The 26,737-nt window shown below is 31.7% G+C and overlaps 5 protein-coding genes across 5 annotated transcripts in view; 3 read left to right on the top strand and 2 right to left on the bottom strand.

Moving 5' to 3' along the window:
* LOC125843862 (uncharacterized) overlaps positions 1–26,737 on the top strand; it is a 573,332-nt gene that overhangs the window by 346,426 nt on the left and 200,169 nt on the right. The gene's annotated exons all lie outside the window — the stretch shown is intronic.
* LOC125843876 (DELLA protein GAI) lies at positions 1,448–3,888 on the top strand. The gene has a single exon (XM_049523098.1). It carries the CDS (start codon positions 1,789–1,791, stop codon positions 3,553–3,555), a length of 1,767 nt encoding a protein of 588 aa, XP_049379055.1. The 5' UTR covers positions 1,448–1,788; the 3' UTR covers positions 3,556–3,888.
* LOC125843897 (glutathione S-transferase DHAR3, chloroplastic) lies at positions 11,190–16,502 on the top strand. The gene is made up of 6 exons (XM_049523120.1): positions 11,190–11,451; positions 12,774–12,864; positions 12,985–13,128; positions 14,041–14,158; positions 15,201–15,341; positions 16,192–16,502. Exons 1-6 carry the CDS (start codon positions 11,226–11,228, stop codon positions 16,276–16,278), a joined length of 807 nt encoding a protein of 268 aa, XP_049379077.1. The 5' UTR covers positions 11,190–11,225; the 3' UTR covers positions 16,279–16,502.
* LOC125843883 (geranylgeranyl pyrophosphate synthase 7, chloroplastic-like) lies at positions 17,091–18,385 on the bottom strand. The gene has a single exon (XM_049523107.1). The coding sequence runs from the start codon at positions 18,282–18,284 to the stop codon at positions 17,187–17,189; it is 1,098 nt and encodes a 365-aa protein (XP_049379064.1). The 5' UTR covers positions 18,285–18,385; the 3' UTR covers positions 17,091–17,186.
* On the bottom strand, positions 22,748–25,978 carry LOC125843881 (F-box/FBD/LRR-repeat protein At1g13570-like). The gene is made up of 4 exons (XM_049523105.1): positions 25,896–25,978; positions 23,668–24,500; positions 23,434–23,583; positions 22,748–23,330 (listed from the first exon to the last, which is right to left on the bottom strand). Exons 1-4 carry the CDS (start codon positions 25,903–25,905, stop codon positions 23,046–23,048), a joined length of 1,278 nt encoding a protein of 425 aa, XP_049379062.1. The 5' UTR covers positions 25,906–25,978; the 3' UTR covers positions 22,748–23,045.

The following is a 26,737-nucleotide window of genomic DNA, read 5'->3' as shown; positions in this document are numbered from 1 at the left end:
GTTAGAGTTAGATTAAACGTAAATTCGTATTGAAAGTTTCAGATTGATAGATAAAATGAATCATAATAAAAATGATTTTATATTTAGTAGGGTTCGTAAAAATGTTGATGTTAAGGATAAAATAATTTTTTTTATATTTATTAAATTGGACAAATAGGTGAAAGTTATTTTTAACTTAATGGGCAAGTATAAGTAAATGAAGGGGGTTTTGTCTTAATTACATAAAAATCTACTCATTTGAATAGAGAAAATTTGTTAGACAATAATTAATATTTTTTGACTATGTGAAGTGTCACTTACTCATTTAAAATAGAGATAAATTTGAAAGAAAATAATTAATATTTTGTTGACTCACATATCACTTATTTAAAATTATTAAAATAATAAATAAAAATAACTTATTATTAAATTAAATTGGGAGAGTAATTGTAATATTGAATAAAGATATTTGTAAAAGTTGTTCTTCAACTTTTTGAACCAAACTCCATTGAGACATTTGAGTGGGGAAACTGTTAAAAAGCTTTTCATAAAATTCTTTTTTTGTGAAAATTTTTCCATCACTTTATTATCCAAATGTTTCATAAAATAATATAATCAAGAGTAGTATATAGTATAATTAGTACCATATTAACCGACTTAGATTGTAATGATATAATTACAATTCTTCTAATTTTAATAAGAAATTTTGTATTCGAGTTTTGAAAATGATTTATTTTTGGTTGGAAGCGTCGCTTTCATAAATAGATATCTAAAATAACTAAATTGTAAAACAAATATCAATTGTCGAGCAAGAAATAAAAAGGTATTTCCTCTAATTCATATTAAGTGAATTGTTAATTTTGTTATAATTCAAAAGAAGGAAAATATTCAAAGTTCAACAAAATCATTGAAATCTTTTTTTAGATTTCCACTTCATTTAATAAGATTCTTAACTATTTTTTTTTTTAAAAAGAAATTAACTTGAAAATAATCAAAAAAATAATAGTGAAAAATAGCCTTTAATTTGTACCATACCCAATGAATTCACTTAAGTGGACAACTTTCATTTCAATTTATTTATCCTACTCTTTTTTTTAATTCATTCCAAAAAATGATCTTATTTGTTTTTTTAACAACTATTTTATTTTAACTAGACACATTTAAAATCACAAGATTAAAAATTCTTTTTTATTTTCTTAAACTATATGTCATGTATCATGTGTGACTTATCACGTGGCACGTCAAAACAAGATAAACAAATTGCAACACAGATAGTACTATATTTTTTGCAAATAAATCCTAAAAAAAAGGCTAACTATTTAACTTTAACTTTTCACGTGATATTTCGATACATTCCACTATAACCACAAAACTTAGTATCATGTGTCATATAATACATGTCACATCAAAATAAGACAAACAAATTGAAACAAAGATAGTACGGTATTATTTTTTTTTTTGTAAAACTAAAAAAAAAGTGAATATTATTGCTGGCCTGTTTGCTCTTCCTTATCTTCTCCAGTTCCCCTCTGTGCCTCCATTCTTGAAGCTCGCGCCCATCTTCACGAGCACTTCTTCTTCCCTCACAATCCCCCAAAAAAGATATATTTCAAAAATAATTCAATAAAATAAACAGTCCCTAAAAATCTGAAATCTTTGATGCAAAAAACCAAGCAAAAATATCAGACTTTTTCCTTTCAAACTCCCCCATTGATGCAAAAATAATCCAGCTTTCTTGCTTCTCAAAATCCAGCACTTGTCACTCTTACCCAATAATCTTTAATCTTGAAAAAACCCCATTTGTTAAAAATGAAGAGAGATCGAGATCGAGAAAGAGAGAAAAAATCCTTTAATGGTGGTGTCTCTAATGGCGGTTTTTCAGGTAAAGGTAAGATTTGGGAAGAAGATGAAGAAGAAACACCAGATGCAGGAATGGATGAGCTTTTAGCTGTTTTGGGTTATAAAGTTAAGTCATCTGATATGGCTGATGTTGCTCAAAAACTTGAACAGCTTGAGATGGCTATGGGTACAACTATGGAAGATGGTATCACTCATCTTTCTACTGATACTGTTCATAAAAACCCATCTGATATGGCTGGTTGGGTACAAAGTATGTTGTCTTCCATTTCAACAAACTTTGATATGTGTAATCAAGAAAATGAATTAGTCCTTTCTGGTTGTGGTTCTTCTTCTTCCATAATCGATTTCTCCAGAAATGAACAAAATCATCGAACAACCACCATTTCTGATGATGATTTAAGAGCTATACCTGGTGGTGCTGTTTTCAATTCAGATAGCAATAAAAGACAGAGATCAAGTTCAAGTTTTTCAACCTCTATGTTAACAGATTCATCAGCAGCTAGACCTGTTGTACTAGTTGATTCACAAGAAACTGGTGTTCGTCTTGTTCATACTTTAATGGCTTGTGCTGAAGCTGTACAACAAGAAAATCTAACTCTAGCTGATCAACTTGTTAGACATATTGGTATTCTTGCTGTTTCACAATCTGGTGCTATGAGAAAAGTTGCTACTTACTTTGCTGAAGCATTAGCAAGAAGAATCTACAAAATTTATCCACAAGATTCAATTGAATCATCATATACAGATGTTTTACAAATGCATTTCTACGAAACTTGCCCTTATCTCAAATTCGCGCATTTTACTGCAAATCAAGCGATTCTTGAAGCGTTTACAGGTTGTAACAAAGTTCATGTCATTGATTTCAGCTTAAAACAGGGTATGCAATGGCCTGCACTTATGCAAGCTTTAGCTTTACGCCCCGGTGGACCGCCTGCATTTAGACTCACCGGAATAGGCCCTCCACAACCGGATAACACAGATGCGTTGCAACAAGTTGGATGGAAGTTGGCTCAGTTAGCTGAAACAATCGGAGTTGAATTCGAATTCAGGGGATTTGTTGCTAATTCATTAGCAGATCTTGATGCAACTATACTTGATATAAGGCCAAGTGAAACTGAAGCAGTAGCTATAAACTCTGTTTTTGAGCTTCATCGATTGTTATCCCGGCCGGGAGCAATCGAAAAAGTGTTAAATTCTATTAAACAAATTAACCCGAAGATCGTTACTCTTGTTGAACAAGAAGCGAATCATAACGCAGGGGTTTTCATTGATAGATTTAACGAAGCTTTGCATTATTACTCAACCATGTTTGATTCGTTAGAAAGCTCTGGGTCTTCGTCTTCGGCTTCACCAACTGGGATTCTTCCTCAACCTCCGGTGAACAATCAGGATTTGGTGATGTCAGAGGTTTATTTAGGGAGACAGATTTGTAACGTGGTGGCTTGTGAAGGTTCGGATCGAGTTGAACGACATGAAACACTGAATCAATGGAGGGTTAGGATGAATTCATCTGGGTTCGATCCGGTTCATCTGGGTTCAAATGCGTTCAAACAAGCTTCCATGCTTTTAGCTCTGTTCGCCGGCGGCGATGGTTACAGAGTGGAGGAAAACGATGGGTGCCTTATGTTGGGGTGGCATACACGGCCACTTATAGCAACCTCCGCCTGGAAGCTCTCGCCGGACTCCGGCACCGGCGCCGGAGAAGTTGAGATGTGACTGAGTTAAACTCGAGTGAGTGGGTGGGTGGGTGGAAGAGACAATGAGAGAGATGTGCCTAAAAGGGTCAAATCAATGTTTTTTACTTTTTAACCTGTTTATTTATAAGTCAGCCTCTTTATTTACTTTTTAACCACTTCTTATATTTTGTTCTAGTTTATTTTATTTTATTTATCTTATGGTTTATTTTGTGGTTGGTTGGATTTTTTTTCCTCCACTCATTTTGTATGTCAAGGTGTATCTAGAGAGTGATTTGGTGTTTGGGGAAAAAAAAAACTTTTATTTTATATTTTGGCTGATTGGGAGTTGTGAAATAAATAATTTATTTTCTAAGTTTTTTTTTCTCCTTTTATTTTAGTACTAGTGTAATTTACTTTTCTTGTTTTAATAATTTGAATATGTATCATACATAATGGATATTCACTATTTAAAGTTTGGTAAAACCGTAAAATAAACACATAGTATTATTATGTTCGATATATATTAAAATTTTAAAGAACTTGAACTTTAAAATCTTAAATTAAAATTTTTTTTTTTTAACTATCCCACTACGATCCATGTCGATATGAAAGGATATATTCACTTGATTATATATACAGTAACAAGGAAGTTAGAAAGAAGTCAAATAAGGAGTAATATATTCCAAGTCTTGTATAGTTTGGTTGTTATTTATACTTCATTTAATATTACCTTTGTCAACTTAAATGTACTTATTTTCATGGAATCGTAGAAAGCTTTATGGCTTATCAAAATCACACAAACACGCGCAAGAATGATATTATTTTATTTGATTATATTTTGCCTTAATTGTCAAACTTTATACAATTCTTAAAGTCCTTCATCAATCATATATAAACAGTAAGTCTTACCTTTCATCTTATTCTTTTCTATACGTCTAATCATTTGATATTCGGAATTTATTAGCTAAATTAATTATAATTGACATTGCTTAGATTTATTCAAGCAGATATACCTTTTTTTATTTATATCGTAAGCCTAATTCAAAGTCTCTAATTAAGATTGAAGGACTCTCATCTACTCATCGATCTGTTTAACAATCAGTGGTAATACAAATGTGATAGTAGTAAAGTCTGAATTTTTATTTAAAACAATTAAAAAAATATATGAAGAAACTACCCCTACTCTGCCTTGATAGGTAGACATTCGATTAATCGGAACTCAATACTTTGAACGGAACATGATTATTTTATGTATAAGAAATCACTAAAATTGCATCATATAGTAGGTTTGAACTCATAATTTTTAATATAACAAGTTCAATACTAACAAACTTAATAATTAAATCCATAAAATTCACCTTTATGATCCCTTTTGTTGTATCTACTCACAAGTAAAAATATGGCACTACCAAAAGATGTACGTGATATGAGGCTGTACGATCAAAGTGTCGGATTTGAGCTATTGGTATTAAAAAAATCTTGTTAGAAAGCTCTACCTTTCGAATGGGCTTCTACACGGCACAAATTTAAACTAGTCAAACTCTAATGAGAATATTGGACACTGCGTTAGAATACCAAAAAAATTTTATGAAAAAATTATGTCTCAAAGTTTTGTTTAAAAATTGAGAAAAATATCATTTTGAGTTGAAAAATGAGAACCATTAAATTTGTCTGCCATTACATCTTGTATAATTATTGACATGTGACTTGCTTAATATAGAAAAATAACCTTGAAGATAAATAAAATTTCCATGTGTCATCAAGACAGAGAAATGTTCAGTATTATTGTTCAAAAAAATAACCATATTGGGTAATTTTTTTGTGATTAACAAAAGGCATTTAAACTAATTTTAGTTCCTTTTTTCATATTAGTACATCTGCAAATCTTGTTAAACTAAGAGCTTGATTCACTTGGTACTTCTAAAAGTAGTAAGTTTGTACCTAACAAAAGTGGAATATAGTCACTTTTTCTTTTAATATAAAATAATTAATTAATTAAAAAAATAGACCTTTTTTTATAGTGTGCTACCATATATTCATTTTTCCTTTTTTTTTTCATTTACTTTTGGACAAATAATATGATGAATTAAATCAAATACATAATTTGCAGAGTTATTGAATTGGTTTCAATAGTCAAATAGTGCATTAAATAATCTCAAATACGAATTGTATTATACAAAATTATAATCTATAAAGATGCCGAAAGCTAGATGAGATATCAATTTATTTCTTTTTTGTCATGCCAATGTGGCGTCGATAACGTGCGATGGGTCAAATACAAGGATCGAAACACTTTTAAACTAACAAATTTCTGAAAAAGGGGTATACATGAAATATGAAACTAAAAATCTTTATAAGACATATACAACACACATTTATTTGGTACACATTTTTAGACTTGATAATATAATATCTCAAGAGAAAAATTTATAAGATCTATTAATAAACTAAAGCAAACAATACGTATTATGTGCCTAGACAGTAACAATCATGATATTAACTTTAGTTCTTGATAGGAAGAACTCTTTTTAGGTTTAGAGAGTTTGGTATTAATATTATCAAAATCACTTTTTTTTTTTTTTTTTTTGCAAGTTACTTTAGTCAATATCTTTCATTCATAGTTGAGTAATAAGATAATTAACTCTGCTTCATATTACTCGATCCATATTGATCTGATATAATTTATAAAGAAAATTTTAATTACAAACATATTTTACTAAACTAACCTTATTAATAATGATGTGAAACACTATACTTGTATGGTGGGTTTACATTATTTCACAAAATGAATTTTCACAATTGAAGAAAAAGAAAAGTAAGATGAAAGAGAAATAAAGTATGATATGACCTCATTTATACTATTTAGGTGTAACATGCCCTCCCAATAGGAATCTTCAAGGGCAATGAACCATGCTCTTCCCATGTGCACTATGTTTCCTTTGAGATAATTTATTGTTGAGACATCAAAGTTGAACATAAAAGGCATTTATTTCCATTTCTTTCTTTGTAATGTGACTTTTGAGGGCCCCTTCTAACAACAATAACAAGAGGTGGTGGGGTGGGAAGGGGGCACACATTTGAGTGTTGAACACTTGTAAAATTTTTCAATTTTTAACTTGTTTTTGCCTTTTAAAAAATTTAGAGTATATAATCATTTCATTTTATGTGATATTATTTTTAAAATTTTAAACATCTTATTTTACTATTAATCGCATGTTTTTATAGCGAAATATATCTCATAGCATGTTTAGTATTATAAATTTTGAAAAAAATTCTATTAAACTTCAATTTCAGACATACATACTTCACATAAATTGAAATATAGAGAAAAAAATTTTCCACATCACTTTAAAGTGGTAAGGGGTGAAGAATTTATTTTAGACAAGATAAGGGATGAAAGATCACCAACAAAATGTATAAGAGGTTTTTTTAGTCAAAACTTAGGGGAGGAGGAAAATATGTATTCTCCCTTAAAGATTAATTATTGGGTATTTTTTTTCCTTCTTTCATATTTCGCATCTGCGTTAGAGATCGACTAATTAGGTTTTGATTTGAAAAGTCTGATATTGAAGATAAAACGCTCTCTACGAAAGATATTGTTACCGTTTGATTAAGTATGAAAGACTATTTATTACTCTATCACAATTTTTGATAAGTCTGATGTTGAAGATGAAGCGTTCTTTACTAAAGATAATTTTCTTATTCGATGAGTCTCAAATGAAACCTCTGATTACATAACGAGAACTACTTACCACTCTACCTTGGAACCAATAATTTCAAAATTTTTTTCCTTTGTATATGTGTCCCTTTTAATTTGAGGGTCCTCCTCCAACAAAAAAGAAAGGGGGTGGGAGGAGGGGAGGGGGCACATACTTGAGTGTTCACTGTTGTCCAGGCAACATTTAGCCATATCAATAAAGAAGAATAAAAAGATATAATATAATGTGGAATGTGGGGCTCTATAATACTATTTTGGGTACAAAATTTGGGATATCCCCACATTAAAAAAAATAAATTGCACATGGTTCTACTTGTGTGATTTTGGACATTTGGGTCCTACTAACACACTATTCAAGATCTACATGATATATTTTGTTGCCTCCAAAAAAGTTTACCTTGATATGATGATTTTTGCCTACTTACAATAGGTAACAAGTCACATCTTGATTCACATTATTTGAAATTGTTCAAATACTTTGATATGATGAAATGTGAGTCATAATACATAGTTTATGTTATTTATCTAAAAATTAAGAAATGGATTGTCAAATATCACATTTAAGATTCTTATCAACTTGACCTTTGTTGAAATTTTTAACAATTTTCTATATATATACACCTATGTGTTGCGTTAAAAATATTGAATTCAATTCAATTCATTTACATGAGCTTCATCCACGTGTTGTTAGCGAGTCATTTGATTTTTTAATTGAATGCGTGAAATTATAATGTTAGAATTATTTCTTGTGATGAATAAGCCTATAGATTTATGGATTCAAGACATGGAATCAACTACTGATATTTACAATATTAAATAAACTGTTTATATCACACCTTTTTGCGATTTGGAGTTCAATTTTTTTTCCAGATAAAACACAAAATACTTCATATACTGAATTGTCCTTATTTTTATCATTCTTGAACATTCAAAGTAAAATTTGCATCCTGTAGTTACTATGTTGGATCCAAAGTAGTTCTGAATTTGGACCTTTCAATCAAGTGGCTGAGTTAGAAATTTTATTTAAAAATATTAAAATAACAAAAAGATATGCATAAAAATTAAGAGGAGTCAACATATAACATATATATAAACAAAAAATTTCATTTGATTATATAGTAGAGTATAATTTTTCGATGAAGAAACCCTCAACATAACACATAAGATGGCTTCACTACTGTCTTTCATTTACTTTTACCAAACCACCACTATCATCATACTCAACATATAATCTTGCAAAATAATTTTTTAAAAAAAAGTAGAATATATATATATATATATACTTTATTTTTATATCGAAGATAAAGAAAATTATTTTCGATAAACTTTGTACTGTTTTTACCAAACGGAATTGCTAAATTCTTTTAAACTGTTGATGGTATGATAGGTAAAAGATGAATGAATGAAAGTTGTCAGGAAAGTATAAAACTTTTACTCAAGTAAATTTTTTTCACTTCATGAAGTGTCAAAATTTTAGTGAAGTCACTTCTTTTCAAACTTAATTCTATGCCCCATCATACTTATTGACTTTAGACTTTGGACTAAAAAGTTGGTTTAGGCCATAATTAATACTCTATCTATCTATCGTAATTTATGTGATATAATTTAATTTCATATGAAATTTTATAAAAAGAAAGATATTTGTTTATAAATTATTTCTTTAAGATAAAATATATATTTAAAAGTTAAATTGTCACTACTAAATATAAAATCTCATTTAAAAAATATATATTTCAAAAAATGAATCATATAAATTGAAACGGAGGAGAACTGCTTTGTTAAAAGTACACTACCCTATTAAGATGTGCATGTGTAGTTTAATTAAGTAGTTTCTTAGCATGCTAATCAAAGAACTTACAACTTTAATTATGGCCTAAGTTATCATAGGATAAGATCAATGCATCTCATCTTTATCTTATTTTATATTCTATTTAATTAATTGTGGTCATGGAGTAAAGTCTTTTTTCTTACTTGAATAGAGTGTTGAAAAAGTTTTTTTCATATTCAAAGTGAGATTACTTTTAAGGTTTCCAAGCTTGAAATAATTATCCTATAGAATGAATCTTCAAAATTATCCAACACTCATAATCACATGTTTAATAAAAATCAATTGATTTGAATGTGTGATATTTGCCATTGCTTCATTTTCTTTGTATCTTATTATTTTGTTGTCGTATTTTTTTTGTAACCTTGCGTAAAATAAATATTCTTTTAAGTTGAAGGTCTATCGAAACAGTCTCTCTATCCATCCCACATCTCCTAAGGTAGAAGTAAGACCTGCGTACATCTTATCATCAAGTTCAACATTTTTATCCAAATACGTAATAATTTATTGGGAAAATTGTATAAAATAGCAAACTATTAATTCAAATTAAATGTTATAACCACAATTTGATTTAATTGTAACCCGTAACAAACTGTTGTCATTCGCCGCTCTCCCTGAAATTCTCGCTTGCCACTCTCGTTTTCTTGCTAGCAGTCTCTCCCTCGCCTCTCTCACTTTCATACGAACACAAATGTATAAAATGTGTTTGTGTTTGTATAAAGTGAGATATATATATATATATATATACATATCTTTTCGTTCGTCTCTCTCCCCAGAGAATCTCGCTTGCCACTTTCCCAGATCTCACTCGCCTCTTTCACTTTATACAAGCACAAATGTATAAATTATGTTTATGTTTGTATAAAGCGAGAGAAAATTGTATATACAAATACATATATTTTCATCCTATACACTTATAATTATACAAATACAAATCTTTCTCTGTCCAGTTTTCTTTTGTCTTTCTCTCTTCCTCGCTTTATAGAAACACAAACTATACAATTGATTCTTTTGTATATGTATACCGAAACAAATTATACAATTGCTTCTTTTGTATACGTATACCGAAACAGATTATACAATTGCTTCTTTTGTATATGTATACCGAAATATACATATTAATAGCCATAACAAACATAAAATTTGCTATGGAGCGCAATTATACAAATTATAGCTATAACATATAAATATGATTTTTATGTTTGTTAAACCTAAAATTTACTCTAATTCATTTATAAAAGAGAAAATTGATTTCAACATTTATCAAATGGGTTCATAATGGCGGCCCAAAAAAACTATTGGGTAGATAAAGAGATCAAAACATGATTGCCAGAGTGGACACAAAAATGAAAATGGACCTTTCGTATTAAGATGCCCAACATTCTAGAAATTCATTTTGTAGTTTGATACAAATTCTTTACACAAGTTTTACCTTCAAATATTATTTTTTTCTTATTCGATATTCAATATCTGCTTTTAATTTCAATAAACCTGAATACATGACAAAAAAATTTCTTTGAAGATAAAACACTTTATATAAAAAAGTTTTCAAATTGAAACACGAACATCTCTAGGTGGAATAATTGATAATCATGATGGTATATTTGTAAATATTCACAAGCAAGAAAAAATGCATGTGTTACTTAATTGAAAGCTAAGTATATTTGATAGGCGTTTAATCATAAGTTTTAAATATTTTTCATTTTATGTAATAATTATGAAGTTAGATTTGATGATGAAACTGTCTATGATTCAAATTCAACAAGAGACAATTTTTTCTCATATATCCTAATCTTGGTCTTTTACTTGTTGTTGGAAGGTGGGGGATTAGAAGAATTTAGAGAATGTTGGATCCAGAAAGGCTTAATTGAAATTGATCTACATCTTGTAACATTAGTCGAGATGCATGGAAGCTGATATTCGTGAAACACGTCGAAACTTAAATCTTAAAAGGCTTAATTGAAACCGATCAACATCCCGTGAAATTAGTTAAAATGCATGCTAGCCAGCTGATATCACATGAAATCAATCAAGATGCACCAGGATACCGCGGTTATCAAAGAAAGACGAAAATGCCCTTATAGAGATAAAATTGAATTCCACACCGTATCTTGCACTCTCACCTACCATTTGCTAACTGCCACTCATCAAAAACAACAGTGTCACCATGTCGACAGTAAAGATAACACCATCAGCTGCTTCATTTGCGACTTCTATCAAACACCTTGCGGGCATTCAACTACCTCGACTCCAAAACACCATTTTCACCTCCAATTCCACTAAGTTTAGAGCACCCAGAAGAGCTTTTACTGTATCAATGGCGGCTTCACTCGACACCCCTCTTGAAGTTTGCGTCAAACAATCAATCACAACTCCTAACAAGCTCGGCGACTGTAAGTTTCTCCTTTTGAAAGTTTGCGCAATTACTTAGCTTTTATGTCTTTGATATCTTTGTATGTGATGATATTCTTGGAGTTCATTGTTTGAAGCTTGTTCATTTGGGATTGTAGAGGCAGAGTAGCATTTCATGATTATACTAAAAGTTAGTGTTTTTAAGAATATTATCATTCATAAAGATCAATTTTTTACCGTCAATTTCACCAAGTTTAGAGCACCCAGAGGAGCTTTGACTGTACCAGTGGTTTCAGTCGACACCCCTTTTGAAGTTTGTGTCAAACAATCAATTACAACCCCAAATAAGCTCGGTGATATCTCTATTAGTGCTGACATTCTTGGAGTTCATGTTTGATGCATGTTCATTTTGCACTAAAATTTAGTGTTTTTATGAGAATATTTTCATTCCCAAGAAAAATTTTGCTACTGATAAATTATTTGGCTACCCTTCATAGGTTGTTTGGATGGTTGTTACATGTTTTATAACATATCCTATTGATACGATATTTGGATAGTGATACGATATTTGGATAGATGATATCATTTTCTGTCCTTGCATAATGTCACATATCAGTAATATGACGCATAAACTTACAAAATTATAAAGAAAAGTAGTGTACGAGGTAGAGTTATTATAAAAAAGTAGTGCAAAGGATAAATAGGATTATTAAATAATAAGCAAAGGCAAAATGAGAAAAAATATTAAGGTAATGAGATCATACCGAATCAATTGTTACATAAAATGAGACTTCATAACGATAAATGTAGTGATACAATGCAATAAGTTAAAGTAATAATCAAAATAAATATTGTATTTAAAGTAATAATACAACACATTACTATAGGTAGCAACATCACTCAATCAATTAGGTCTTATTCCCTAACTAGTTGGGGCTGGATTTGAAATTTTGAATTGTCTGTATCCATTTAGCTTTATTCAAACGAGTATTCAATGATCTGTATCCATTTCACTTTATACTAGTCATTAGCCTACACAATTCTCCTCCTGTATCTGGGTTTGAGAATGGGTATGCTTTGTGAAGCTCAACATAGATGGAGTTGGACCTGTGCAAGAAGAGGGAAATGAAATAGGAACTTCAAAGTTACAAGTTTTCTGTTAGAATAACTCTTGCCGGTGGCAAGTGTAGTACATGAAGTGCTTATTGGGGGAATTGTAGTTTGAACATGTCAGTTAATTAACCTTTTCTATGAACTAGCCTATTAAATCATAGGTACAAATTATTGCACTGGTGGCATTAGTAAAAGAACAACATTTTAAGTGGAGATTTTGGAGTCACAATGCTTTCTTTTTCTCATTCAGGCCCATTCACTCAGAGGGTTTTGCTTACGTTGGAGGAAAAGCACCTTCCATATGACATGAAGTTTGTTGATTTAAGTAACAAGCCTGACTGGTTGGTTTTAATACCCACTCATCTTAGTCTGTTGTTGCTACAAGTGATGATAAATTAGTATTATTTTCAAGCTGCAAATTTTTTGAGTAATTGACATTCTTTTGATAACAACTTATCTAGGTTTTTGAAGATAAGCCCAGAAGGTAAAGTTCCACTTATTAAACTTGATGAGAAATGGGTTCCAGATTCAGATGTTATCACACAGGCACTGGAGGAGAAGTTCCCTGAACCTCCGCTGACAACTCCTCCTGAGAAGGCTTCTGTGTAGGTTTTACCTGTTGCGATCATTGACATACAGTTTTCTCATTCAAATAGGAATGCATGGTTATATATAACTTCTTCTTGCTGAAATTGATTCTACAGTTTGATTTTGAAAATCCTTTCAGAAATCAAGTCTTTTCTGTTCATTTCTAGCTGTTATATGATTATTTTAATCAATAACAGGAGTTGAACGTTTTCTGAATTTTTCATCATTCTTTCAAGTCTTTTGACCCTTTAAGTGACATATTTGTGTTTTTGTTCAATTATGTACCACACATTTTAAAAGCATTGATCTTTTAAAAAAGAAAAGAAAAAAAGAACTAGGTTGGGCACTTCTATAGATATGAAAGTATGCTTACGAAAGAAGAGGGGGGACTTTGCCTTGCCTCTTGTCATATCTGAGGATTTACTAGATAATTTCTTTACAGAAGTGTGCCTAACAAAGCTATACCAAAAACTAAGTCCTTCTATACATATAATTTAATCTTTGAAGTTTTCATAGAAAGAGCTATCCTATCCTCTGGGCTATGTTATCTTTCAAGGTACATGTAAGTTGTAATTCAAGCATAGCTGTCAAACAGGCCCTTCCTTGCTTTGACGTAGAGACATGGCATCCCCTTCTCATCATTCTTGACAGCAGTTTTAATGTTCATCCACAGTCAAAAGCATTGTTCTTATTACATTGAATCGTATTCCTGAATAAATAGTAAAAGCTGGTCACAGTTGTAAGGTTGCAAAATAACGTTTTTACTTCCACTGTTCCCAACCGAGATGTATGTATCTGTGATCAGCTTTCACTTTGTAGCCATAGTTATGCTGCTAATTCATTTTGTTTTTGCCTATGAAAAATCTAATTACTAATCATTTGCCAATATAGTGCACAACTGTTTCTCATTATCTTCCATATTCTTGTAGTGGATCAAAGATCTTCCCCAAGTTTGTTGCTTTTCTGAAAAGCAAAGACCCCAGTGATGGAACAGAGCAGGCTTTACTTGATGAGCTGACAGTTTTCAATGATTACCTTAAAGAAAATGTAAGTGATTGTTTTTGGGTTTTAACCAAATTTAATTGCCTTTGCCAAGATTCACAAATTGATCACTGCTTGGATCTGAGGAAAATGTGCATTGTAGTGATAAGCAAAGAAGTGTTGCGAAACAATGGGTTTGTCGCTTTATGTGTGAAGATACGTGGCGAACATTTAAATGAGAAACGGTCAATTCTAGAATCTCACTTTGAGGAGTTAGATTAAATTATTATATTGGATGTTAAATTAGTTAATTTAATTGAAACTCGACTATTGTAGTACTAAATTCAAATATGTATGGGACTTCAAATTTTCTGTTGATTACGTGCTTCACTTTTAAGAGTCGCACGCTTTACTTCTTGCTTTTCACTTCAAGCCTCATGGACCTTGTCACTGTGTTATGCTTTTTGCTTCTAAAACATTGCTGCTGAAGTTAGATAAGAGTGGTTTTCGCTCTTGTTTTAGTTGCAATTTGTTGGGTTTACTTGGATCGGGCAAATCTTAGATCTGCTTCGGCCTACTTTGACATTGCAGGAAATCAATAAATCAGTATGCCTGAAGAAATTGTGCTGAGACACACATTTCATTTTTCTTACCTCAATTTTTTTTCTTTCTTTTAATCTTCTCCAAATCAAAACAAAGCTGGCATCAACACTGCTAGTATCTCTAATAGTAGTATTGCAGGAAGAAAATAAGGAGAAAGATCAAAGACGAAAAAAAAAACCCAAATTAACCTTGAGTTGATTGATACAGTACTTGACAAGATGGTGGCCACAACCTTCAACTATACTTGATGTTTTGTTTTCTCCCTTTCGTGTGAAAGGCAAAACATCCTTTATTGAAGCCCTTGTTTTTGATGAAAAAGAATCTTTCTTTAAAAATCTGAAAAGGAGAAACAAGTGTCTTGGTTTGTGGGAATTGTGAATTTGCTGAATTGCACAAATGTGAAATCCACCTTATGCATATCTTTCTCAAACAGTTTAATTTTAGATTTTTTTCCTTCCAGCTTCTAGCTACTGTTGACAAAGTTATTCTTTGTTTTCAACTGAAGGGTCCGTTTATCAACGGAAATGAGGTATCTGCTGCTGATTTGTCGCTTGGACCAAAACTATATCATTTAGAAATAGCTTTGGGGCACTATAAGAATTGGTCTATTCCAGATTCACTTTCTTACGTGAAATCATACATGAAGGTATCCGAAGCTTATGCAGTTCCTTCTTTAGGTTATCTTTATTTTTTTATTCATTTATTGTTCTTATAACTATTCCGTGCATAGTGATTTTGTTCAGTTTATGCAGCAATTGCTTGCTGTGTCAGCTTTAGGATCCTTAACTTATGTTCGTCTCCCAGTAATTCCTAAATAGTCTCTGTTACCCATGAATGAAAGATGATCAATCTGTAGATATTTGAATCTTGACTTTATTAATTTCTTTTATTTATCAGTCTCAAAAGTTGAGATTTACGGCCTTCCTCAAAATTGTTGTCATCTCTCTTTATATCCTAAGAACTAGTTTCAATGTCTCGGTTATTAGATTTAAAAAGCAAACAACAGGCAGTTGTCATTAGTAGAAAATTGACCCCTCAGCTTCAGTTTTGTGTAGTTTCTTTCATTTTATTGGCTATGAATAATATCAAGTTCTTAACCTTCTGATATATCTGTGCATGTGCAACATTCATTAGACTTAGATGAGGATTTTCTATCTTATTGGAGATCCTAAAGGTCCACTTAAACCTAAAATTTGCTTCGGCTTTGACTCGGAAGTTTTGGAGGTGCATGGAGAAATAGAATTAAGGATAATAGAATGTGGATCAGGGATAATATGCTTCTTTACACCTTTTCTTCTTCCTGTACCTCCTAAAATCCTCCTCCTCCTCCAAACCTATCAGATAAAAATAGGAATAAAAGAGAGCAAACAAGGAAAGATAAAAGACGAGTCAATGGAATTCTTTTTTGGTAGATAATAGTATACATGCATTTATCGGTCTGTTGAGATAGTTGCCAACTGGATAGTTTCTTATACCTGAATTTGTTTTGTGCTCAGAGTATATTCTCCAGGGAATCATTCATCAACACGCGGGCACTAAAAGAAGACGTCATTGAGGGTTGGCGACCAAAAGTCATGGGTTAGACAAACTATATCATCTTTTGCATTTCTGAGGATTAGATTTTTGTCACAAGGTATTGTAAACTAGCATTTGGAAGGCTGTATGAAAGTTCTTTGCCATGTATATTGTTGTTAATACACATACTCATCCTTGTTTGACTGAATGATAGCCTGAGTTATATATGTAATACATACTTCCTAAGGCTTGTGTGTATGCAAAAGTTCTTATTTTTTCAGATCAGGAATGTCATAGCAGAACATTAATGTTAATCACTTGGTGTAGAATTCATATTTAATAGTCGAACTCTAGTCATGTGATGAATATATCTGCAAGGGATCTAACTAGATTAGTAGTTTCCAGTGAAAACATGTTCCTCTTTATCAAAATAGAGACTGCGAACTCGCAATCAGTTGGAACTTATTTCGTGCTGCATACAGTTTGTTTGCCAAGGGTAGTTTTGTGCACTGCCATATTTTCTATATCGCTTGGGGTGCAGCCCTTTACATGAATGCGGGATTCTTTGTGCACCTGACTACCCTTTTATTTTTTATAATTATAGAAAAGAATTTAGAACAGATTAAGTAGTAAAAACTTCTGAGTTTTATTTATTTTATATGTTGTAGTCACAGTTAATGTGCAATTCTATTGGGCGGAAATACTTTTGTTACAAGATTTCAAGCTGATGATCATTGATCCATGTTATTGGAATTACATAGATGTTTGAAAAACTGGTGACTAACATATGATAAAGGATACCTACATGATCCAACTTGATGAACTTACCTTATTTATATGGCATGTTTCATATTATTTTACCTGTTCCCATAAGAAGAAATACGACACGAAGTTCTGGTCCATCATACTTACCTCTACTTATACAGACAACTCTCTAAGGTATATACATCGTCTTCGTCATGAACTATTCAGCCTATCAATTCTGTCGATTTGCAATATAACTAGCAATATGATAAAGAGGTGCTGCCTTTGCAGAATCAAAGTAGCTTAGCTCATTCATGGCCTTAGCCATCAGCTCACTGGCATATTGCCGAGCCTTTTCTAGCCCCATCAACTTAGGATATGTAGCCTTATCTGTTATTAGGTCCTTACCAGCTGTCTTTCCCAACTCATCTGATGACTTAGTAACATCAAGAATATCATCTACCACTTGAAACAACAGTCCAATGCACCTAGCATAGCTCCTCATTCTCTCCACATCAACCTCATTTCCTCCCCCCATTATTGCCCCACAAACCACAGCAGCCTCCAAAAGCCTCGCCGTCTTATGGTGGTGAATGTACTCCAGTTCAGTTAGGCTAACTTGTTTTCCCTCACTCGCCAAGTCCACAATCTGCCCTGCCACGAGCCCTTCTGAGCCAACGGCTGAACCCAATTCCCCAATGGCTTGAACCACTCTTTGGGGTGTCACATTCTGAGTCTTGGTAGCCACATGTTCAAAGGCCAAAGACAAAAGTGCATCCCCTACAAGAACTGCAGTGTTTTCCCCAAAAACCTTATGGTTTGTGGGCTTGCCACGACGTAGATCATCATTGTCCATGCAAGGAAGATCATCATGGACGAGTGACATGGTATGGATCATCTCAACCGCACAAGCTGCAGGTATAGCTAAGGATTCATCCCCTCCTACAACTTCACAAGAAGCCATGCAGAGGATCGGCCGGACACGTTTTCCTCCAGCTAGAAGTGAGTACCTCATGGCTTCATGAACTTTTATAGGCTCTTGCATTGGTATTGCTTCATCTAGTGCTTTGTTTACCTTGAGTGCCTTCATTACCATGTATTCTTGAAACTCAAACTTAGGCAAGATGAATTTCTCTGCCTTGGATGAAACTTCTTGTTCCTTGACTTGAAAAGCTCGGAATGAGTTCGCGACATTGCTAGCCTGGATTTTCTTGTGAAGGAAACTGTAAGACTGGCTAGGTGGGAGCTTTCTACTGAAAGCAAAGTTATTGTTTAGGGTATTGGAAAGGAACAGATTGTCAAGGCCAGAAATGGTAGCTAAAAATGCCATTGTTATGAGTTTTTAGGAATTTTGAAGAATTTTATTATGGCAATGGTGTTGGTAGTGAAGGAACAAGCTCATTCTTATATAATACTTTTATATAGGTAAGTGATGCTTTTATTCCTCTTGCATAAGGTTTACAATTATTCCTTTAATTAAAGACTTGGACTTTAGTGAGTTCTATGCAGAAATACATTTCTTCCTACCTGTCCTAGTCTTAGCCTTGGTGTACAGAGTTATCTGGTACCTATTGGAATTAGTCGAGGTGCAAGAAAGCTGGTCCGGACACCACAATCATAAAAAATAATAATATATATTTCTATGAAGTTTCAACACAATTTACAACAGTCCATATTCTATATTCAAAGTTTGTTAAAAAGTTGGTGACTACTGCACCATTTAATATGATGGGACCAAAATCTTCAGTCTACTTGAATTTGTGTTTATATGTACCCAATTTGGCAGTGAATCTGGTGTTATACTTGTGGCCTGTGGGTCAAAAATTTACGGCTGCTATTTAACTTGTATCCATTTTTAAAATTTTCTTGCACGTTTACCAACTTCAGAACGACTTCAGACCGGTGGTGTTTGAAGTTATATATAGCTGAAGTTCAGACAAAAATGGACGAACTTTAATAAAAAAAAAAAAGGATTGAATCCAACCACATGAGTGAAGTCCATGCAAAAATGATTGAACTTCGATTATATATGTTTGAGTTTCAGCAAAAGCACAACTTCAAATATCACATGTCTGGAATTGTTTCGAAGTGGATAGACTTCAACTTTAATGATGGATGTTTACACTAACTCGATGAATATATAGCATGTCTTTATATATACTAGCATTATTATAACTCATATTGAATCGCTCCTTAATAATGATTAATAGTAATATGATTTGATGTAAATAACGAATGCGTTTTTGTATGCAGCAAATTCCAAAGAGATTCCATAGCCTGCAGAGACAAACTAAATAAACAATAGATTTAAATTTACAAACTCCCAAACTACAAAGATGTTCCTTTGGAAGCATCAAATTTTAGAATCATATAAACAAGACAACATGAAAAATTAAGCATTTTTTTAAAATTAAAAACTAAGCACAAAAAAAAAAAAAGAAGGATATTTGTTATAATAATATGAATTGTAAGTTCTTTTTCTGTCATTATCTCATATGAAGACAGCCAACTTTGTTGGTATTGGGTACGTTGTTAAGAGGGAAATTCGAGTTGTCAGCAAAACACTATCGTCTATGAAGTTAAAATCTAATTTTTTAATTCGTTTTTTTATGATATTTTACCTCTCAAAGTAGGAATAAGGTATATGTGTATTTTATTTTCTTCAGATTTGATCACACTTATGGGATCATACTGATCGTTGTTGTTTTTTTTTAAGTCATTTGAGTGATAATAATTCAAAGGTGTGAAATGAATCAGGTACTTTTAGCTATTTTACTTGCTTTTTATTATGAAAATTGTATTTTTCGTAGCGAAAATGAATGAAGGACGAGATGTGTGTGTTATTTTAGATAGATTTAATAGATAATCTAAATACTTACTTGACTTGTCCCCTTCTTTTAAAAAAATAAAGAGGAGGTCTTGCGAGCAAGCGAAAAGGAATCTATTAGAATAATATTGTGTGGTAGATCGATTATGTTTGCTAATATGCTTTACTTGATTCATGCATGGTCTATCGAAAACTACCTCTTAAAAAGGTTGTGTACACTTCATTCTTTTCAGACTTTGTTTGTGAAATTATACTCGATATGTTATTATTGTCGTTGGAAATCCAAAGAGATGGAGAAAGAATGGGGTGGGGGACCTCAAGAACAAGGGGGGAGGAATTTGGACTTTAGAAAATATTATTCATGAGTTTGATTTGATATGAATTTGTACAAGTAAACTGCATAATATAAAGTGAGGAACACATTATATTGAAAATTCAAAACTTGAATAATATTTAATCAAACTTTATGCACTATCAATATCAACTTGACTTTGTAATGTTGATCAAGATTTGTGGACAATAATAATCCACAATAGTATATATGTTTGTACAAAACTAGAATAATACTTGGAAGTTGGAACACATAAAACTAAAATATGAAAAAATAATAATAATATAACGATATGATAGATATATTTTTCCTTTTTTTGGATCAATAATGGGTCAGTCCCTTAATATTAAAAAGAAAAACAAATCTCTCAAACAAAAGCATCTCTCGTATGGATATTTGAAATTCACTTATCTCATTAATTCGAATTTGTTATTGTGTATAATCTAGTAAAGGAAAACACTCTAGACATTATCATTTTTAACTAGGACTCAAACGCAATATCTTTTGATTAAAGAAGAAGAGATTTCATCTGTCATACTATACATCTACACCATTTGATTTAGCGTTTATATTATTTCTCTGAGTTTTTTTATTAATCATTGTTAGTGTATACATGAGGATGTGTTATCCAATTGATTGCATCTCCAACCCTACACTCTATTTTACTCTCTAAATATAGAGTTTTTTATTTTTCCGGACAATCAACTCCAACCCAATTTTCTATTTTTCTCTCTAAAAAAGAATTTTTTTTCTCTCTCCTCAATATTATATTATTATTTCTATTTCATTCTTATTTTCTTATTTCATAATATAAATTTTTTATTTCTTTTTCTCAATATTACTTTATATAATTTTCATGTGATATAAAATTTTATTTTTTCAATTTTTTTTATTTTAATATAAAATTATATTTTATTCTAAATTTTAAATAACATAAATTGCAAGAAAATATTATATAATATACAAATTAATGGACAAATTCAAATAAAAGTGAAATACAATTACATAAACATTACATAAACACTCAATTTTTGAAATTATTACGTTGCTCCCATAAATGCTCTATTTATGCATAATGGAGTTCAAAATGAGCATTTTTGTCCTTAATTTTCTCATGTCTAGCTAAAAGTTGTTCAAATCGGAGATTTTCATCTACCTCCATTTTTGTCGTTGTAGTTGGAGCCTCTACGACATCTTGAATCGGTGCATTAAGATCACGTTCATCGTCAATTATCATGTTGTGCAGTATAATACATGTAATTATTATATCATGTAGCACTTCATTTCTCCAAAAACGTGACGGTCCTGCAAATACTGCAAAACGTGATTGCAAAACTCTAAATGCACGTTCAACATCTTTTCGGCATGATTCTTGTTTCATCGCGAATTAATTATTATGTTATGTATTGTATTTTAATTATTATGTTATGTATTGTATTGTTATCTTGTATTTAAAATATCATATTATGTGTTGTATTTTTAAATTAAATTTTTCATCTTATCATTTTAATTATGTGTATTTTTATAGTGAAAATTAATAATAAAATCAAATTATATTGTCGACGAAAATTAGAAAAAATTAAAATACTATTAATTCGGGATGAAAGTAGTATATATTAAATAATATATTTTTTAAATATTATATTACATTTAAAAAGAAGTAGGAATATTAGATATTTAATTAATGACATTATATGTAAAATAATATGTTAATTAGAAAGTAATAAAAAATAATAATAAAATGATTCAAAAAGTGAAATAGAGAGTGTGAATAGTAGTTCTCCAAATTTGAAGAACTCCTATTCACCTCTCTATAAATGGAGTATAGAGAATGATATGGAGAGGGGTCGGAGAGTGCATTCTATATTTTACTCTTCAAATATAGAGAATGGAGAGTAAAATAGAGGTGGGTTGGAGATGATTTAGAATATGCTTCTACTTGTTTATTAAGTTCTCATTGTATTTGTCGTAATTTAATGATTAACATTAAATTATTCAGATACTTTTCATATATGTTAATTTTACCTATGATCATCAAACTTTGTCTACTTCATAACTAAATAAAAATATTTTGTTACATTAAAGTAATTAAACTTCATTGAGATTTCGAATAACATGTCTAAGTTCAAGTTAATTCTATTTCGACTTTTCCTCATAAAATGACAATCACAACTCCTCCACGAAACATATGCTATATAAAAAGGTTAGGACAAAGGGTCGCGATTTTCCAAAGGTGAGTTAACTCAATATTACTACTTCTTGGAACAATCTAAGACTAATAATCAAGTAAAGTTCAGTGATCATACGTGAAAGTAATGGCCCAAACCAATGTGGCTATTGGCCCAAAAACACTTTACAGCATTGGTAACTAGTAACACTTAACAATCTGGCTTCATATGTTTCCCACAACATCCTGCCTTCTCTGCTCAAAACAACAACAATAACATACCCAATCAAATCCCACAAGTGAGGTTTGGGGATAATAGAGTGTAATAAAGACCTTATCCCTACCTCATGGAGATAGAGAGGTTGTTTCGTAAGGACCCTCAGTTGCCTTGTCTGTTCAATAACTCAAGGAAATTAGACCTGAAGCAAGTGAGTTGTATAGCACAACAATCTATACAACAGTGACAAGAATCTAAACTAGCAATATATACAATGCTGTGAACAAAATAACACTTTCAGCAAATATTCAAACATCCTATTTCTCAATAGCAAGTGCAACTTGAATCAGAAGTAGAATACAAAGAAATATAGCAAAAGACATCTAGTCATATCAAACACATCGATGCATGCTGAGCATCAAAAACATCTAGTGAAGAACATATGCACAAAGGTACCACACATTTTTTACAAAATTTGCCAATTCATCCCTTGTTTTAACAAAACTAATTGACAACGGATAAGCATCAGTCTGCCTTCCAACACTCAAATCACAGAGTTATCCGAGAATAGAATAGCTCTGCCCTCGGAGAAGCCCTGGGGAAACGCATCAATTCTAAGGCAATATCAACGTCTATGTCTGCAAGCTGGTCAATGCACATCTTTAAAAGAGATGGAGTGCGAGAAAGCAATAGCTTTACAAAAAGCAGTTCAGTTTTTGATCTCTTAAAAAAGTTGATGAAAATGTGCTCTAGCTTGTCGAGTGGTTGTTCCAGGCAGGATGGCGTATCAAGATACTTCAAGATTGTTTCAGCATTGTCACTTGTAGCATGGACCTAATATGTATATGAAGAAAATACCAAGCTATTTTAGATTCTCATGTTCACAAATATGAAGTGCAAAAAGGAACCAGATCGTGCATATATTTTCTTTTCTTACCAAAATACGGAGTTTCCTCAAATTGGGGGAACTCTTAATTAACTGCAGAACATTAGAAATCTGACCCATTTTGCTGAAGTCTACATCTAAATATAGATGCCACAAGCAGTTGAGTGTAGAAGGTTGCCCATTCGGAACAATGCGTGCACGCTTTGAAGAAAACACAATAATTAGAATCATACGAAATTGCCATCACTATAAGATATCAAGAGAAACAAGTAGTCAATATCTTACCTCAACAAAGAATGAATCTAAACGGAGTACCTCAAGTGCAGGAGAGCTAACAAGAAGCTTCTCCAAAGTTGATATTTTATCATTTGTTGGATCATCAACCACTCTGTTAAATTCAAGTTTTAACAGTCTTATATTCTTGCAGTTCATAAAGCAATCTAGCACGAGATATGAGTGACTGTCCTGAATGTACAAGAACTTCAGCCCTGGTGAAACAATGTTTAGGTATTGCGTACCACGACACAAGATCAAATCCAATCTGGCAAGAAGGGGAGCCTTGATAACACAAAATGATGTGGCTGGCACAAAGGTTGACCCTTCCAGACGAAGGGTAATAAGATTCTGAAAACCAAGAAAGGGATTGGGTGGTCTGAAGACACAGTTGGAGAGTTTCAAATATGTCAAGGTTGAACAAATAAAAATAGAAGAAGGCAGAGTATAGGTATCATCATTTGCAATGTGAAGGGTTAGCATCTTGACTCCATTTCTGGTGACATAAAGAATCCATCTATCGATAATTGCATATGAAGAATTTGCAGTAAAAACTCCTCTAGTGTCAAGAACAAATTTCACAATGTCCCCCATATGCAGTAACAGAATACAATCTACCGCTTCTTTGAAGTTGAATTCCAACTTACCTTCAAAATTACGACAGAAGCGGTAATCCAGCACAAGATTTGGAAATGTTGCCCAAATATATCTCCAGTTTCGAGACAAAATACTAGTTCTTGCTGCATCTTCAACTGGTATGAGCTCAAGGATACGATCGATAACATTTCTTGGTAAACCACTGATTCTATCTTCACTATCCCCTTCAATGACACATCTTGTTCCATCTGTTAGAAGAATATGGAGAAAAAAAAATCAAATTAGTCCCTTAAGTTAAGCGGTGTCTTATCTTTAACGACCGTGATGTCCGAGCCATCTTACGTGCACATCGAATATTACACTAAATACGTCGTACCTAATTAGTCCCTTAAGTTAAGCGGTGTCTTATCTTTAACGACCGTGATGTCCGAGCCATCTTGCGTGCACATCGAATATTACACTAAATACGTCATACCTACCACCAACACATGTATAATGTAATTCTGCGTCTCTGCCCACCAAATCCTAGGCAGATAGATAGAAATTACCTAGCATTTTCTTAACCTCATGATTCTCCTACTACTTCATTGACCACTAAGTCACATCCTATTGTGCAAAAAATGAACAAACTAAAGGTGCTTCTACAAGTGTTATCAAAAAACAAAAAGCACAACAGGCTTTAAGCGTAAAGTGCAAATAAAGCATAGGCTTTAATGAAAAAAGGTGCAACGGAAGAAAAAATACAAACACTTATAATTATAAGCACGAATGCCAAATACATGGACAAAAAAATTGATTTTCTTTTAGTATAAATTTTAGGAATCACATAGTTTTAATATGAAATTACAATCTATCCCTATTTAGTTTGTAATTACATTAATCCCTGAAAAAGTAAAACAAACCGGATACATAACAGTTAGTTCAGATACATTAAAAACTATCTCGAATACATTATAAAATAAACCGGATACATAATAATATGTAGCTCGGATACATTAAAAACTAGCTCAGATACATTATAAAATAATTTAGAATTAGGAGAGAAATAAGGGATTTTAGAGGTTTTTAGAAATAAAAGGGAATATTAGAAATAAGGGAAATATAAGACTCTCTTAGCTTAGTCAATATCGTAGTATGAAAAAAAGGAAAATCCTTCATCTTATTTGATCTTTTAAGCTCTTTCTCAGATAATGATGATATTCTTAGTGTGTGAAGTCGATTCTTGCTTGACTTCTGAGTGTATTTTAGTAATTTTTCCTTTTTTTTTTAACCATAAAGTGAAATATCAATTGTCAATTGTTTAGTGGCGCCTCTTCGAAAAAGTATGTGCTAGAACATTAAGCTAGGTGAAGTGCTCAACACATTTTGAGCCTCACTTCAGGGCTCAAGTAAAGCACATTTTTTTCTTCTTTAGTGTCTTGTTCTTCCACTACATAATAGGAGTAAAATTAAACTTTTTTGGGATCAATTGACAGACACAACTCATAAAATGATGAATCTAAGTTACTTTATCAAATTTTAAGACTTCAAATTTCATGTATGAATAGGAATATTTCCACTTCAGGTTAGTAAATAACTGGAAGTATAGACACAAATCCACTTTCATAATCCAAAAAAAACAACAAAAGAGAGCATTTGCATACCTTGAGTCATGTTGATTGGGAAAATTAGAGAATTTTTTGCTGCAATGTGTGAAATTTTAGCAAAACTTAGGAAGGAGGAAAGCTTTTTTCTGTTTTTTTTTTTTTTTTGTACTATTTTTATAATGAAGGAAGAGAGAGCTAAGTATGGGCTGGGCCTTAAAAATGGCCCATTTGGAGGTTATAATCAAAATTTATAGGGAAAATTGTGGAGAATAACAAACATTTAAATCATATTAAACGTTATAGCTATTGTTTAGGGAAATTTTCATTCGCAGGTATAGTTTCGCACAATCTTAAATTTTGATATTCACCTGATTTGTATAAATCCAGAATGTGTATAATTCGATTCCTGATTGTATAAATTCATAATTTTGTATATGCTTATCGTAGCTATTTGTATACGATTTATGAAAAAATCATAACAAATTACTTTGTTGGTATATTGGCAAGAGAAATATACAAACAGTTTTTAAAAAATCGTAAATGTATAAATACAAAATTTGTAAATATTTACCCTATTTGTATATTCGCAAGCGAAATATACAAAGAGATAGAAATATACATCTGCAGCCTGCATAGCAAAAGGAACTATAGTTATGTAGCATAAGTAACAATTTAAATTTGTATAAAATTTAACAAGTACACACACGTACTACTTGGTATAATACACGTACGACGCCACATAGAATACAAAATTGTCATGTATGACGTCACATAGGACGAATGTATCTATTTGTTCGATTTTATATAACTTTAAGTCTCTACTTGTACACACTCAAAATTGGAGGGCATAGATGCAAGTTGAAGCCAAGGTTAAAGACATATTTATGTACCATCAGAGG

This window comes from Solanum stenotomum, chromosome 11 (assembly GCF_019186545.1).
Source record: "Solanum stenotomum isolate F172 chromosome 11, ASM1918654v1, whole genome shotgun sequence".
Classification (NCBI taxonomy): domain Eukaryota; kingdom Viridiplantae; phylum Streptophyta; class Magnoliopsida; order Solanales; family Solanaceae; genus Solanum; species Solanum stenotomum.
This window is presented reverse-complemented; position numbering and strand designations above follow the sequence as displayed.

Excerpts from the sequence above, each read along its gene's own strand:
- LOC125843883 (XM_049523107.1), bottom strand. The coding sequence starts at position 18,284 with ATGGCATTTTTAGCTACCATTTCTGGCCTTGACAATCTGTTCCTTTCC.
- LOC125843876 (XM_049523098.1), top strand. The coding sequence starts at position 1,789 with ATGAAGAGAGATCGAGATCGAGAAAGAGAGAAAAAATCCTTTAATGGT.
- LOC125843897 (XM_049523120.1), top strand. The coding sequence starts at position 11,226 with ATGTCGACAGTAAAGATAACACCATCAGCTGCTTCATTTGCGACTTCT. Across the intron at positions 11,452-12,773 it reads TCCTAACAAGCTCGGCGACT|GCCCATTCACTCAGAGGGTT; the intron begins GTAAGTTTCTCC and ends TTTCTCATTCAG. Across the intron at positions 13,129-14,040 it reads CCTCCTGAGAAGGCTTCTGT|TGGATCAAAGATCTTCCCCA; the intron begins GTAGGTTTTACC and ends ATATTCTTGTAG.
- LOC125843881 (XM_049523105.1), bottom strand. Across the intron at positions 23,584-23,667 it reads TAGATTCATTCTTTGTTGAG|CGTGCACGCATTGTTCCGAA; the intron begins GTAAGATATTGA and ends TTTTCTTCAAAG. Across the intron at positions 23,331-23,433 it reads TGAGGAAACTCCGTATTTTG|GTCCATGCTACAAGTGACAA; the intron begins GTAAGAAAAGAA and ends TATACATATTAG.